Below are 15016 nucleotides of genomic sequence, written 5' to 3' on the forward strand. Positions count from 1 at the left end.
TATCATTTTTTTTTGTCAAAAATGATTCAAACTAAGTAGAAATCAACATGTATGTAAGTAGGTATACTTATGTCGGTCTTAGGTAAATATGGTCTTTAAATGGATCCAATGATATGGCACATGAGTGATATAAATAGTACTCCGTCCGTTTTAAAATGAGTGTCGTTTTAGCAAAAAAAAAATTGTTTCAAAATGAATACTACCTCCGTCCCTATATATAAGACCCTTTTGTTAAAATTACGGGAATTAAGAAAGTAGATATTTGTATTAAAGTTATTTGTAATCACTATTGTTTTTACAATTTTATGCTTAAGAGAGAGAGTTAGTTTATGTTTTCCATATGCTATTTATTGTTGATTGAAGAAAAATATGTATAATAAATAGGGCATGCATGTAAAGAAATAATTAATGTACACTATTATAGTGGCTAAAACAACAAATTCTCCATCTACATTACAATACCTCGCTCCTTATACAGGTGCAGCTCTGGCTGAATATTTTATGTACCGTGAACGTCACACTTTAATCATTTATGACGATCCCTCAAAACAAGCACAAGCTTATCGCCAAATGTCTCTTCTATTACGAAGACCACCAGGTCGCGAAGCGTATCCCATGGATATTTTTTATTTACATTATCGTCTTTTGAAAACAACCGCTAAATTAAGTTCTCAGTTAGGTGAAGGAAGTATGACTGCTTTATCAATAGTTGAGACCCAATCAGGAGATGTTTCAGCTTATATTCCTACTAATCTAATTTCCATTACAGATGGCCAAATATTTTTATCTGCCGATCTATTCAATGCTGGAATCAGACCAGCTATTAATGTGGGTATTTCCGTTTCCAGAATTGGATCGGCGACTCAAATTAAAGCCATGAAACAGGTAGCTGGTAAATTAAAATTGAAATTGGCACAATTTGCAAAATTAGAAGCTTTTGCACAATTCGCTTCTGATTTCAATAAAGCTACGCAAAATCAATTGGCAAGAGGTCAACGATTGAATGGGTTGCTTAAACAATCCCAATCAGCTCCTCTCACTGTGGAAGAACAGATAATAACTATATATACTGGAACGAATGGTTATATTGATTCATTAGAAATTGACCAGGTACGAAAATTTCTCGTTGAGTTAAGGGCTTATTTAAAAACGAGTAAACCTAAATTTAACGAAATCATATCTTCTATCAAGGGACAATTTTTTCCTCAAAATGGTCTTATAATTAGGGACAGAGATAGTATCACTTTCAGTTTTCAATGGAATAATAACTTATTCTTTTCAATTATACCCTTCAATTAATAGTATGTTACACTACTTCCAAAATATTATTTTTTCTTTAATGAGAAACAAACCAATAGTTGATTAGGATAATTTGGTAAAATTCCATTCTTTAATATATATGTAATTGACTAAAACAACACTCATTTCAAAACGGAGAGAGTAAGAGTTACTTTATCTTGTTTTAACGTTTGAACATTGAAAGGTTCTTTCTTTCTTCTTACATGGAAGCAGAAGTGCTGTGGGGACAAGTCACAGCCGTGCATGCGTGCATCTTTGACTCTACTCTTTCTCCTCTTAATTAATCATATTTCTCATTAATTATTCACCCTTCATTAATCATCATTATCATATTAACAAATAAAAATCACAATTATTCAATTTAATTTTAATAAAAAAAAGAAAGAAAAAGAAGAATACTCATGATTGATTTATAAAATTATCTTTTATTAATGATATGATTTTTTTAAAGAAATACAAAATTATCTTTTATTAATAATATGATTTTTTTTAAAGAAATAGAAAGAAAAAATAGTAATAAATGGTAATTGTATGATAAGAAACAAATCATTAATGATTTGTTAATGCGGTCGGATGAATTAGAAATCCTCTTTCTTGTTTTTGTTGTTTTTCTCTTTTGTTAGCTTTGTAAAAAAAAAAAAAATCATTAATGATGCATTAAAATTGTAAATTGACTTTTGATAAAACATAAATTTTTTTTACAAAATTATTTATAATTAAAAGGAAATGCTAACTTAGAAAACATCCAAAAACATTTCGCTGAGATTTTAACCTTCTCTTCCATCAATGCAAAATTTTTTGACAATTTTTTTACCAACATATAGTTTAACTTGCTTCGAGAGGTTAGACTCCAATTATGTGTTAAGATATTCGATTCTTTCGCATCAAACGAAAGTTAAAGAAAAAATATCTAAGAACACTCGATATAATAAGTGTCTATTTCAGCTTTACCAAAAGTCAACATTCAAATTCAACTATAAGAATCAATCAATATTAAATCTATCAATCAAAAGAAAACTTTATCATTTTATTATCCATTATGATTTTACTCGGCTCGACTCGAGAAATTAATCTCCACATTTGTGAGATATGGTGTTGGACCAAAAAGAGTAGAGGAAATTTCTGAGTAAAGAAAGGATGCAACATTCGTTGACCCCAGCTTTCTCTTTCTCTTCTTCTCCTTAACCTTCTCTTTCTCTCTCTAAAAAACTCTTCTTTCTTTCTCTGCATTTTCACCTCAAACTACCCATACCCATCTCATCTTTTTGCTTCCATTCCAACCCAACAACACTACCAACAAATAAAGAACAAATTTTGAACCTACCCATCATTCAATTTTCATCAAATTATCAACTTCACTAACCATTTTTCATTTGGTCAACGTGGTCAAAGTATTGTGTAGTTTGATGATTTGTATTGTTTAGATCAATAAAGGGTTTGTTTTTGTTATTAACCAATCAAATCAATTGTATATGAATGATTATGAAGTTGTGTTGTTCTAGTTGAAGAAAAATGGAACAAGTGACTTCATCATCTTCTTCTAAAACTTTGTTTCTTTTTTGGGCTATTTTGGTGTTTGATTTGGTGCTTAAAGCTTCTTCTAATGTTGAAGGTGGGTGGTGGTTACTTTGGTATTTACTATATTAAGCCTTTATTTGATTGTTTCATAAATGTTTCTATATGTGCTTTACTTTACTATGATTAGGAAAATTATTCACCTAGTTTTGATCTATACTAGGTTGCCCTTTAGCTTTATTGTTACTGTTCATATGTTTGATTGAAGAATTATACTGGAGATGACATCATAGTAGCTTTTAGGAATATTCCAACTCAAATATTCTATAGATAGGATCATATGATTGAAGAATTATAGGAAATTTCATATATGGTGATGGTTTTCTGCATCACTAATTTCATATCTTGATTGTTTAGTGGTGAGTGCTTAATCCAAAACTTATGGAATTCACAGATGACCAGAATTGATGGTAATACCGCGTGACATAATCTACAGGACTTCATTATATTAGTTAGCCTAGTATTTAAGTGTATGCTAATAAGTCTGATTAGTGAAAATTGGGGTTCATGTTACGGTCCTCGGTGTATCATTATTTCACATTGCATAGTGGTTGCCAACGCTTACTTTTTATAGATATGATAATGTTAGTTTTCAGGGTTTGAACCCTGAACCTCGTGCTTACTTGGTATCCTACTCTAAACAAGTTATTATTTTGCAACTGAAGATTGGTTCTTTTTAGCACAGGTGATGCACTGAATGCATTGAAGAGCAACTTGAATGATCCTAACAATGTTCTTCAAAGTTGGGATGCTACCCTTGTCAATCCTTGCACGTGGTTTCATGTTACATGCAATGGTGATAACAGTGTAACCCGTGTGTAAGTTGATATGTCATTTTTACTGTGTTTTATGAATGTGAATGTTTGTCTATGTAGTGAATTTTTTTTGTGTGCATTTGAACAGTGATCTTGGAAATGCGGAACTTTCTGGTACACTGGTTTCACAACTGGGTGATCTCTCAAATTTACAGTACTTGTAAGTTGTGATTCAGATATGTTGGTGTTGAGTAATTTGACTGTTTATGAGCAGATTAAGATCAACCTTGTTTCTTGAGTGATACTCTTGTATTTTAGAACTGTAGAAAGTCTCAATCTATATAAGTGAGGACTGTACTGCCTGCTACCATTTCTTTTATCATTGAAGACTGAATCATGAAACTTTATATATCTTCATAAGCTTTCCTTGATATCATCTGGGTTTTGAAGATAGTTGTCTAAATTTCCGAAGGAAAGATTATAAAATTCACTGTATACATGGCTACCTATTTTGGTTTGTCCTGTCACGTTCACAACATATCAGCTAGTTCGTACAAATCACATGAATATGATTTTTCACCTTTCAATTATTTGTTGGACTTTTTTGTTTGTACAAATATGAACTTTCTTCCCCTTTCAATGGCAGGGAACTTTATAGTAATAATATAACAGGAAAAATCCCAGAAGAGCTAGGAAATTTGACAAACTTGGTGAGCTTGGATCTTTACTTGAACCATTTAAGTGGTACCATACCGACTACATTGGGCAAGCTTCTAAAACTACGGTTCCTGTATGCATACTTTCCTTATTCTCATATCTTTGATCTATAAAATTTATTTATGTTGGTTTCAATTGTTTTGTCTTCCTTTACTTTGTTCAGCATCCTATTTGTTTTGCTTCCCGACGCAATATGCGGTAGATTTTAGAGTCTCTACAGCATGACCATTTCGTTTCCAGCAAAAATGTAATATACAAAAATGCACGTCTAAAAAAGCATAGTCCTTTGTCAAAAAAAAAAAAGAAAAGAAGCATAGTCCTATTTTTGTTTTTGCTGCTGGTCGTGGTTATTATTACTTGTTTCAATAGTGTGATTATGTGCCAACTCGTCTCAATATCTGGCTATCAAAGATGCAACCAATTCAACACAATAGCTATTTATTTGTATGCACACTTATGGGCTAAGGAGGTGGTGAAGCCTGCTTAAGTTTCTTATTTTACTGGTTTATAGATAAGCTTGATTTAGCATAACCATATCTGATTTTTTTATCAAATAATCCTGATTACATGTAATAATCCCCATTCCTCATTTCAAATAATTAAAGCTATGAGCCCCATGATATTTTAAAGGACTTGTTACAAAATATGTTACAATATTATTCTGATCTTATGATGATATCTTGATATTATGTTACAATATTTCAGTTTATTTCAGTCTATCTTATAAGATTAGTTTCATATATTCTAACAGGACCGGCGCTCAATTGTTTGCATGGTCTTTTCGTGCAATTTTTCTTCTTTTCTTTTTATTGCAATTAAATGGAATTTGCATTTTGCACAACCAGATGTGTAAAAATTTCTAGTACGATTATCTAATTTGCATTTGGCCTTGAGTGAGATATAATTTTCATTTTTGACAAATTCGCTTTGCATGGTAGATATTTGATATCTTTCCTTCCTATGCTAGTAAACACACTCTTTTCATGCATTTGATAACTAGTTGCACATCATGGCTTATTATTCTACTTTATCAGTTGTATATCACAAACTAATTATTCATCTTGCTCTCCAAAACAGGCGTCTCAATAATAACACCTTGACTGGCCACATTCCCATGTCTTTGACAAATGTTTCTTCGCTGCAAGTTCTGTGAGTGTTACTCCTTTATTTTGATTTGTCATGAGTTATAGAGTTAAAGTAGAATCCTATTTCCTATTTATACTAGATTCATATATTTCCATGTGTAAATTGACACAACGGCCATCTTGGAATACAGCGATCTTTCAAACAACGATCTAGAAGGAACTGTCCCAGTGAATGGTTCATTTTCATTATTTACTCCTATCAGGTCGGTGCAGATAATTATTTTCTTATTTGGTCTTGTTGTTGACGGTTGACCTGAAACTTTGCTAATGGCATGTGTTCCACTTTACAGTTATCAAAATAATCGTCGCTTGATACAACCAAAAAACGCTCCCGCACCACTTTCTCCACCAGCACCAACTTCTTCAGGTTCATTGATGTCTGTTTTTAATTGAATTATTTTCAAGTGTTAAAGAATAACCCTTTCCAAAAAATTGTTAAAGAATAACTTGAACTGAAAGCTTCAATTCAGAATATAACCCTAGCTTGCTCACAACTCTCTTGAATTCAAGTTAGACTCAACTTTTTCCAAAAATTTGATTTAAGACGGAAAAATAATCAAACTAGATCAACTTGAAATCGATGTTATGTTAAAAAACCACTTGACCTAAAAGTTTGAGCTGTAAAACAAAAGCTAAGGATGGTTTTCTACAACTCTTAAAATTGAGGCTATACGAAACAAGTTTTCTATTTCACTTGTACTTTGCCACTGTTTCTTTTAGAATCCACCTCTAACCTTTTTTCTTATCTTACCTACCATTATCTCTTTTGCCCCTTTTCCTCCAAAGAACAAGGATAAATGATGTTATAATTGATAGTCATTGACTATGTGGCTTTTTCGAAACACAATTGTATTAAACATTTTTATTTTTTATTCTGTGACAATTTATTGTTTCAAGTTATATTTATTATTAAACTTTTAATCCTTTTTGCAGGTGGTAGTAATACTGGAGCTATTGCTGGAGGAGTTGCTGCTGGTGCTGCTCTGTTGTTTGCCGCTCCTGCAATTGCACTTGCTTATTGGCGAAAAAGAAAACCACAGGATCATTTCTTTGACGTTCCTGGTTAGTTAAATAACATAAAACATGGTTATACATGTTGACAAATGCTGCATTATATATTTATTACCGATGAACCAACATTTTGTCTTTTACCCCTGTAGCTGAGGAGGATCCCGAAGTTCACCTTGGTCAACTTAAAAGGTTTTCTCTACGTGAGCTGCTAGTAGCAACAGATAACTTCAGTAACAAAAATATTCTAGGTAGAGGTGGATTCGGAAAGGTTTATAAAGGACGCTTGGCTGATAGCACACTTGTAGCTGTAAAGAGACTTAAAGAGGAACGTACACAAGGTGGGGAGCTGCAATTTCAAACAGAAGTGGAAATGATCAGTATGGCTGTGCATCGTAATTTGCTTCGGCTTCGTGGATTTTGCATGACATCTACTGAACGTTTGCTTGTGTATCCTTACATGGCCAATGGAAGTGTAGCATCATGTTTACGAGGTGCCCCATGTTTTCTCTCATATATTCTTTTCTGGCAGAGATGTTATAAGTGCTAATGTTTAATGCAAAATATGTTTCTGATTTATTATCGAAAAAATAACAACTAATCTTTCCTAGATATCATCTGGAAGCTACATTAACACAGAACACGGGAATTCGTAAATAGTTCAAATTTTCAAATACAAACGAACGTTCTTACTGTTGAAAATCAAAATTTGCAGTTTCATATTAAAACTGTGTTTTGGTGTATTGATTTTGATGTTGTAGAACGTAACGAGGTTGATCCGCCGCTTGAGTGGCCAATGCGGAAGAATATTGCACTGGGATCTGCCAGAGGGCTTGCTTACTTGCATGATCACTGTGACCCTAAGATTATTCATCGTGATGTGAAAGCTGCAAATATATTGTTGGATGAGGAATTTGAAGCAGTTGTGGGAGATTTCGGTTTAGCAAAGCTTATGGATTACAAAGATACCCATGTTACTACTGCTGTCCGTGGTACGATTGGACATATAGCACCTGAGTACCTGTCAACTGGAAAGTCTTCAGAAAAGACTGATGTTTTTGGATATGGTGTGATGCTTCTTGAACTAATAACTGGACAAAGGGCTTTTGATCTAGCACGTCTTGCCAATGATGATGATGTTATGTTGCTTGATTGGGTAGGTTTTCAATTATCTTAAAAACATGTCATTAGTATTTGAACAATTTTTGTTAACTGTCTGTTTACAGTGATTTTTGGTTAAGTTCTGCATCCAACACCATGGCATGCATTGATCTCTTCACAATGTTCTATATGCTCAAGCATCATTATCTAGTGTATCATTATCCCTTGCTCAATACTTAATATTTGTTTCTATTCATGTTTTATGGAAGTCCCTACTCCCTTCTTCAATGACCAAAACTTTACCTTGTACTTATTTTAAAAGGGAGGTTACCCCATTTAGGTTATTGTTGCATTGCATAGGCTTGTCAGACCTCTTATTAATTATTAGTAAACATTTATGAGAGGCAGTAGAGAGGTTCAATATGAATGGTCTGAACCAATTAGGCAGTTATTATGTGTGTCTGTCTCTTGTACTATAACTTTTTCTGTTTTGAAAACCATTCCCCATAGGCTAAAGTAATAAATTCAATGTTTATTCATTAGTTTTATGAATCATAGATACCAGTTTCTAATCATTGTAATATAAACACCAATGACTAATCATTGTTAGCAACTTGTCTGACATTGTTTTGAATGCAGGTTAAAGGACTTCTCAAAGACAAGAAGTTGGAAACACTTGTTGATGCAGAGCTAAAGGGAAATTATGAGGATGATGAGGTAGAGCAGTTAATCCAAGTTGCTTTACTATGCACACAAGGGTCCCCTATGGAAAGACCTAAGATGTCTGAGGTGGTTAGAATGCTAGAAGGTGATGGTTTGGCCGAAAAATGGGAGCAATGGCAGAAAGAAGAGACGTACCGACAAGATTTTAACAACAACCACATGCATCACCATAATGCAAATTGGATAGTAGTAGATTCAACTTCACATATCCAGCCAGATGAACTCTCAGGTCCTAGATGATCCGTTTGAAGATTCTATCATATCCACTAGTGAATACACAATCCTTTTTCCTCTGCCTGAAAGAGATAAACTTTCATGATTTGTGCATATGCTTTTCACCATCTCTTCTACTTAATCTTTTCTTTCGATCTTCTTGAAATTATCTTGTATCTTCACGTTACATGGTCATTGATCAGGTTATGATTATTTAAGAAAAAAGTTTGTAATTGTTACTGGGTTGTCAAGTTGCAGGATAAAGCTTAGGACACAAGCAACCAACACTTTTGTCATTGTATGTATGAGAAACTAGTATAGAGCTTTTATGAAAATATGTGCAATTTTATTTTTATCGTTATTGTATTTTAGAATTTGTTTTCTTTTGACTTGGAAATAAAAATAAGTAGTACAGTACTTCAGTGGTTGCTATGTATTTGACTTTTAATAATGGTTGGCATTACACTTTCTTAGCAAATAGTATGTTTGGAAGATAATGGAATTGGTTGTTCAATTTCTCGTTGGAATTTCTCTACTAACTATATTACTAAATCTGATCTTTGTATTGATTTTGACATTCTTGAAAACAGATTTTCAATCAATTTAACCAAAATTAAGTTAACCTGAAATACATCATTGTGATGATAGTAGACCAATAATTTTGATGTATGGTGAAGTTTCAACATATGGCAGGAAAGAAGAGTTTGTATGCCTAATTAACCTATGGAGCAAGTTTTCCATGGTCACAAGACTGTCACAAGTCTTGGGCACACTCACAAGAAGAAATTAGAATTAATTTTTAAAATAATTGAAAGAATAAAAGGTAGAATTAATATTTTGTGAGTTTTCTTAAGAGGTTTATATTTGGTTTTGTGGTCATACAAGAATAATCCTAACATATGAGATAAAATGAAAGTTGGCCACATGCACCTAAGATTATGACCGTGAATAAACTATCAATTTAGTTTTAAACTATCTAGTCTCTAAACAATATAAATATAACAAGTGATTAATTCTTAAAGTAAATAAAATCTATCAATGTAGTCTCTATTAAATTGACAGATTTTTATATATTTTAAGGAATAAATTGAAAATTTTCTATACTTTATGAAGAATTATTCATTATATTTATATAGTTTAAGACTAAATTGAGAAGAAAATAATAGTAAAGAGATTCAATTAATTATATATCCTTCTACAATCACTTTCAAGTAAATAAATACCAACTTTCTTGATGATCACAGTATCTTATGATGAGGTTGTCACAGGTGAGCCTGAACCCACTCTAGCTAGCTTGGTTATATACCATGATATCGTGAATGTGGACTATATAAAACATGGAGAGAGTAAGTTCAGCTTCTAAAGTCTCCTTTCTTTTTTGGGCTATTTTGGTGCTTCATTTGCTCCTTAATGCTTCTTCAAATGTGGAAAGTGAGCGGTTACTTTTGTCTTTACTCTATCATCACACAGTTATTTTTTTATTTTTTTTGAATAAGCACTTTATGAATCTTTTAATTGTTCATCACACACAAAACTCTCTGGACCAGAGTTCGAACCCGGCTGAAGGTGTCTAGTCTAATAATATTGGTATTGTCAGTTGAGCTAGGCCTTAGCATCCACTGGTTGCCCTTTAGCTTTATCCGTATTAGGCATATGTTTGATTGAAAAATAAACTTCACATTAAACTTGGAGTAGTAGCTTTTGTAATATTCAATCTTGCTAAATAAGATAGGATCATATGATTGAAGTATTTTAGTGATATTCATATACGATGTTGATGTTGTGTGCATCACTAGATTAGGTTGTTTCTTGATTGTTAAGTGCTTAATCTCAAACGTCACCGATTGAACAGAATTGGTGATGATAATACTTTGTGATTGTGTAAGACTTCATAATTATATTAGAGAATGGCTTTTCAATATGGTTTTTTCTTGTTACTTTTTTTTTTTTTTTCTTCTCACATTTGCTTTGATGTATAGTATTATAGTTAGCCTAGTATTTAGGTGTATGCTACTAAGGCTGTCTAATGAAAGTCGAGGTTCAAGTTACTGAATATTATTAAGGATGTTTGAAACTGAATATTGCTTCCTTTTAGCACAGGTGATACCCTTATTGCATTGAAGAGCAACTTAAATGATCCTAACAGTGTTTTTCAAAGTTGGAATGCTACCAATGTCAATCCCTGCGAGTGGTTTCATGTTACATGCAATGATGATAAAAGTGTGATCCTTATGTAAGTTGATATGCCCTCTTTACCTGTAGTTTTATGAATTGTCCACATAGTGAATAGAATTTTATTTTTTGTTTTTTTGCATTTGGACAGTGATCTTGAAAATGCAAACCTTTCTGGTACCCTGATTTCAAAATTTGGTGATCTTTCAAATTTGCAGTACTTGTAAGCTGTGACTCAGATATGCATTGTAGTAAATTTGACTTTTATTGAGCAGATTGAGCTCAACCTTGTTTCTTGAATGATACTCTTGTTAGTTGGTAATAAGATCTGAACTTTCTCCTCATTTCAATGGCAGGGAGCTTTCTAGTAATAATATAACAGGAAAAATCCCAGAAGAGTTAGGAAATTTGACAAACTTAGTGAGCTTGGATCTTTACTTGAACCATTTAAGCGGTACCATACTGAATACATTGGGCAACCTTCACAAACTATGTTTCCTGTATGACATGCTTTCCTTATTCTCATATCTTTGATCTGCAAAATTTATTTATGTTGGTTTCAATTATTTTCTTCTTCTACCTTGTTCAACATCTTTTTTGTGTGTTTCTCGATGCAAAATGTGGTAGAATTTGTAGCCTCTACAACAAGATTTATGCGTAAAATGTATAGTCCTATTTTCATCATTGCTGCTACTACTGGTTATTATTACATGTTGCAATAGTGTTTTATATACCAATTGAATGAAAGATTTACGTATTTCAGTTAAGACTTGACTTAAGACTATAGACCATGTTGGGGGTGGTTGGGAATTTATTTTATTTTATTTTGGGTAGACTAATACTGCAGGTTTTCCACCTTTGAATTAGATAAAGGAAATCTTAACACTATCTGTTACATGTTTTGATCAACTTGATCTCTTCCTATCAAAGATGTAACCAATTCAACGTCATACTTCAAGTTTCTGATTTGACTTGTTTATAGTAATGCTTGATTTAGCATAACCACATGTTCTTCTTAAATCAAATAATCTTGATTAGATGTGATAATCCATCACTCTACCATTGCACATTTCAAATAATTAAAGCTACGATCCTGATAGTATTTTAAAGGACTTGTTACAATATATGAAATATCTTATAATATCTTAATATTATGTTGTAGTATCTGAATTAATCTTACAGGGTTAGTTTATTATATTCTAACAGGACTGCTGTCCGATAGTTTGCATGGTCTTTCCGTGGATTTTTTCTTTTTCTTTCCTGCATTAAAGCGAATTTGCTTTAGCCACTGTATAACAATTTCTAATATGATTATCTTATTCATTCATGTATTTGGAACTAAGACTTTAATTATGAATGTATTGGTTATGCCTTGAGTGAGATATGTTTTCCATTCTTTACCATTTCACTTTGCATAATAGAATTTTGTTATCTATCTTCCCTTCTTCTTTTATGCATTTGATGACTAGTTGCCTATCATGATTTATTACTCTACTTTATCAGTTGTATCTTGTATATAGCAAACTGATTATTCATCTTGCTCTCCAAAATAGGCGTCTCAACAATAACAGCTTGACTGGAGTCATTCCCATTTCTTTGTCAAATGTTGCTACGCTGCAAGTTCTGTGAGTGTTCCTCCTTTATTTAGATTTCCTCCGAGTGATAGTCGGAGTAGATATTTTTTGTTTTGTTTTGAAGAAATCAAAGTAGATTACTATTTATGTTAGAATCAATATACTTCTGTGTAAATTGACACAACAGCGATCTCTCAAACAACAATCTAGAAGGGGATATCCCAGTGAATGGTTCATTTTTATTATTTACCTCTTCCAGGTTAGTGTAAATCATTATGTTCTTATTTAGGCCTTATTGTTGACAGATGACCTGAAACTTTGCTAATTCCCCGTGTTTGACTTCACAGTTATCAAAATAATCCTCGTTTGAAACAACCAAAAATCATTCATGCACCACTTTCTCCAGCATCATCAGCTTCTTCAGGTTCATTGACGTCTGTTTTTTATTGACAGTGATTTTAACTTGTTAAAGAATAACTTGAACTGAAAGCTTCAATTCAGAAAATAACTCTAGCATGCTCATAACTCTCTCGAATTGAAACCAAACTCAAAGTGCGTCTATTTCATGAATAGAGTTAAAATTTCTAATTGAACTGTAATCCCTTTTTCAGGTAACAGTAATACTGGAGCTATTGCTGGAGGAGTTGCTGCAGGTGCTGCTCTGTTGTTCGCAGCTCCAGCAATTGCACTTGTTTATTGGCAAAAAAGAAAACAATGGGGTCATTTCTTTGACGTTCCTGGTTAGTTGAATAACAGAAAAGATGGTATACATGCTGATAAATGCTGTGTTTTATAGTTACTATTACTTGTGAACCAACCCACTTGGGTTGGCATAGTGGTACTGGCTTGGGATTTAGGAGTGTGCTTCTCCTCAAGGTCTCAGTTCGATTCTCTCTGGTGTCAATTTGGGTGGGCTAATTTAGCTTCTTCAAAAAAAAAAACTATTACTTGTGAACCAATATTTTAATTGTCTTTTACTGCGGCAGCTGAGGAGGATCTTGAACACCTTGTTCAGATTACAAGGTTTTCTCTACGTGAACGGCTAGTAGAAACAGATAACTTCAGTAACGAAAACGTTCTAGGTAGAGGTAGATTTGGAAAGGTTTACAAAGGTCACTTAACTGATGGCACTCCTGTAGCAATACGAAGACTTAAAGAGGAACGCGTCGCGGGTGGAAAGCTGCAGTTTCAAACTGAAGTTGAATTGATCAGCATGGCTGTGCATCATAATTTGCTTCGCCTTCGTGATTTTTGCATGACACCTACTGAACGCTTGCTTGTGTATCCTTACATGGCTAATGGAAGTGTATCGTGTTTACGAGGTGTCCTATCTTTTCTCTCATATATCCTTTTCTGACATTAATGTTTTAAGTGTTAGCGTTCAACATCAAATTTGTTTCCGATTTATTAGTAAAAAAACAACAATTTATATTTCCTTGATATTAGCTGGAAGCTATGTAAACACAAACATGGAAAGTCTTAAATGGCCCGAATTTTCAAATGCAAATTAATGCTCTTAATGTTGAATTTCAAAAGTTCCAGTTTCAAACTAAAACCGCGTCTATGTATATTGATTCTGTTGTTGTAGAACGTAATGGCTCTCAACCTCCGCTTGAGTGGCCAATGCGGAAAAATATTGCGTTGGGATCTGCCAGGGGGATTGCTTACTTGCATTATAGTTGTGACCCTAAGATTATTCACCGTGATGTGAAAGCTGCAAATATATTGTTGGATGAGGAATTTGAAGCAATTGTTGGAGATTTTGGTTATGCAATGCTTATGGATTACAAAGATACCCATGATACTACTGCTGTCTTTGGTACGATTGGGCATATAGCACCTGAATATCTCTTAACTGGAAGGTCTTCAGAAAAGACCGATGTTTTTGCATATGGTGTGATGCTTCTTGAACTAATAACTGGACCGAGGGCTTCTGATCTAGCACGTCTTGCTGATGATGATGTGATATTGCTTGATTGGGTAGGTTTTCCTTTAACTTTAAATATGTCATTAGTAGTTGAACAATTTTGTTAACCGTGTATTTACGGTGATTTTTAGTTAAATTCTGCCTCCAACACTGTGGCATGCATTAATTTCTTCGCATAATTATGTATGCAGGTTAAAGGACTTCTTAAAGAGAAGAAGTTCGAAACACTGGTAGATGCAGAGTTAAAGGGAAATTATGATGATGATGAGGTAGAGCAGTTAATCCAAGTTGCTTTACTATGCACACAAGGGTCCCCTATGGAAAGACCTAAGATGTCTGAGGTGGTGAGAATGCTAGAAGGCGATGGTTTGGCCGAAAAATGGATGCAATGGCAGAAAGAAGAGAAGTACTGACAAGATTTTAGCAACAACCGCATGCATCACCCTTCTAATGCAAATCGGATATAGTAGTAGATTCAACTTCACACATCGAGCCAGATGAACTCTAAGGTCCTAGACGATCCGTTTGAAGATTCTATCATATCCACTAGTGAATACACAATCCTTCTTCCTCTGCCTGAAAGAGATAAACTTTCATGATTTGTGGATATGCTTTTCACCATTTCTTCTACTTGATCTTTTCTTTTGATCTTCTTGAAATTATCTTGTATCTTCACGTTACATGGGGTCATTGATCAGGTTATGATTATTTACGAAAATGTTTGGAATTTTTATTGGGTTGTCAAGTTGCAGGATAAAGCTTAGGACACAAACAACCAACACTTTATGAAAATATATGCAATTTTAT

General features: G+C 33.3%; 3 protein-coding genes across 5 annotated transcripts; all 3 read left to right on the forward strand.

The window, feature by feature from the left end:
- The first annotated feature begins 408 nt into the window (after positions 1 to 408).
- Positions 409 to 1299, forward strand: LOC120578125 (ATP synthase subunit alpha, chloroplastic). Its single transcript, XM_039830293.1, has one exon. It carries the CDS (start codon positions 409 to 411, stop codon positions 1297 to 1299), a length of 891 nt encoding a protein of 296 aa, XP_039686227.1.
- Positions 1300 to 2555: 1256 nt separating this feature from the next.
- On the forward strand, positions 2556 to 8902 carry LOC11421599 (BRASSINOSTEROID INSENSITIVE 1-associated receptor kinase 1). The gene is made up of 11 exons (XM_003593107.4): positions 2556 to 2911; positions 3560 to 3692; positions 3778 to 3849; positions 4276 to 4419; positions 5424 to 5495; positions 5623 to 5694; positions 5782 to 5858; positions 6425 to 6553; positions 6652 to 6993; positions 7261 to 7655; positions 8240 to 8902. The coding sequence occupies exons 1-11, from the start codon at positions 2812 to 2814 to the stop codon at positions 8561 to 8563; spliced, it is 1860 nt and encodes a 619-aa protein (XP_003593155.1). The 5' UTR covers positions 2556 to 2811; the 3' UTR covers positions 8564 to 8902.
- An 832-nt stretch (positions 8903 to 9734) lies between these two features.
- LOC11425130 (BRASSINOSTEROID INSENSITIVE 1-associated receptor kinase 1) lies at positions 9735 to 14938 on the forward strand. Of its 3 annotated transcripts, none has more exons than XM_024775762.2 (11): positions 9735 to 9882; positions 10637 to 10769; positions 10860 to 10931; positions 11065 to 11208; positions 12262 to 12333; positions 12470 to 12541; positions 12630 to 12706; positions 12894 to 13022; positions 13269 to 13604; positions 13871 to 14262; positions 14401 to 14938. In XM_024775762.2, the coding sequence occupies exons 1-11, from the start codon at positions 9771 to 9773 to the stop codon at positions 14620 to 14622; spliced, it is 1761 nt and encodes a 586-aa protein (XP_024631530.1). In that variant the 5' UTR covers positions 9735 to 9770; the 3' UTR covers positions 14623 to 14938. The 3 variants fall into 3 exon arrangements, with proteins under 3 accessions (XP_024631530.1, XP_024631531.1, XP_003593156.1); XM_003593108.3 differs by having other exon boundaries at positions 9785 to 9967; XM_024775763.2 differs by lacking the exon at positions 10860 to 10931 and having other exon boundaries at positions 9739 to 9882.
- The last annotated feature ends 78 nt before the right edge of the window (positions 14939 to 15016 follow it).

This window comes from Medicago truncatula, chromosome 2, assembly GCF_003473485.1.
Source record: "Medicago truncatula cultivar Jemalong A17 chromosome 2, MtrunA17r5.0-ANR, whole genome shotgun sequence".
NCBI lineage: Eukaryota > Viridiplantae > Streptophyta > Magnoliopsida > Fabales > Fabaceae > Medicago > Medicago truncatula.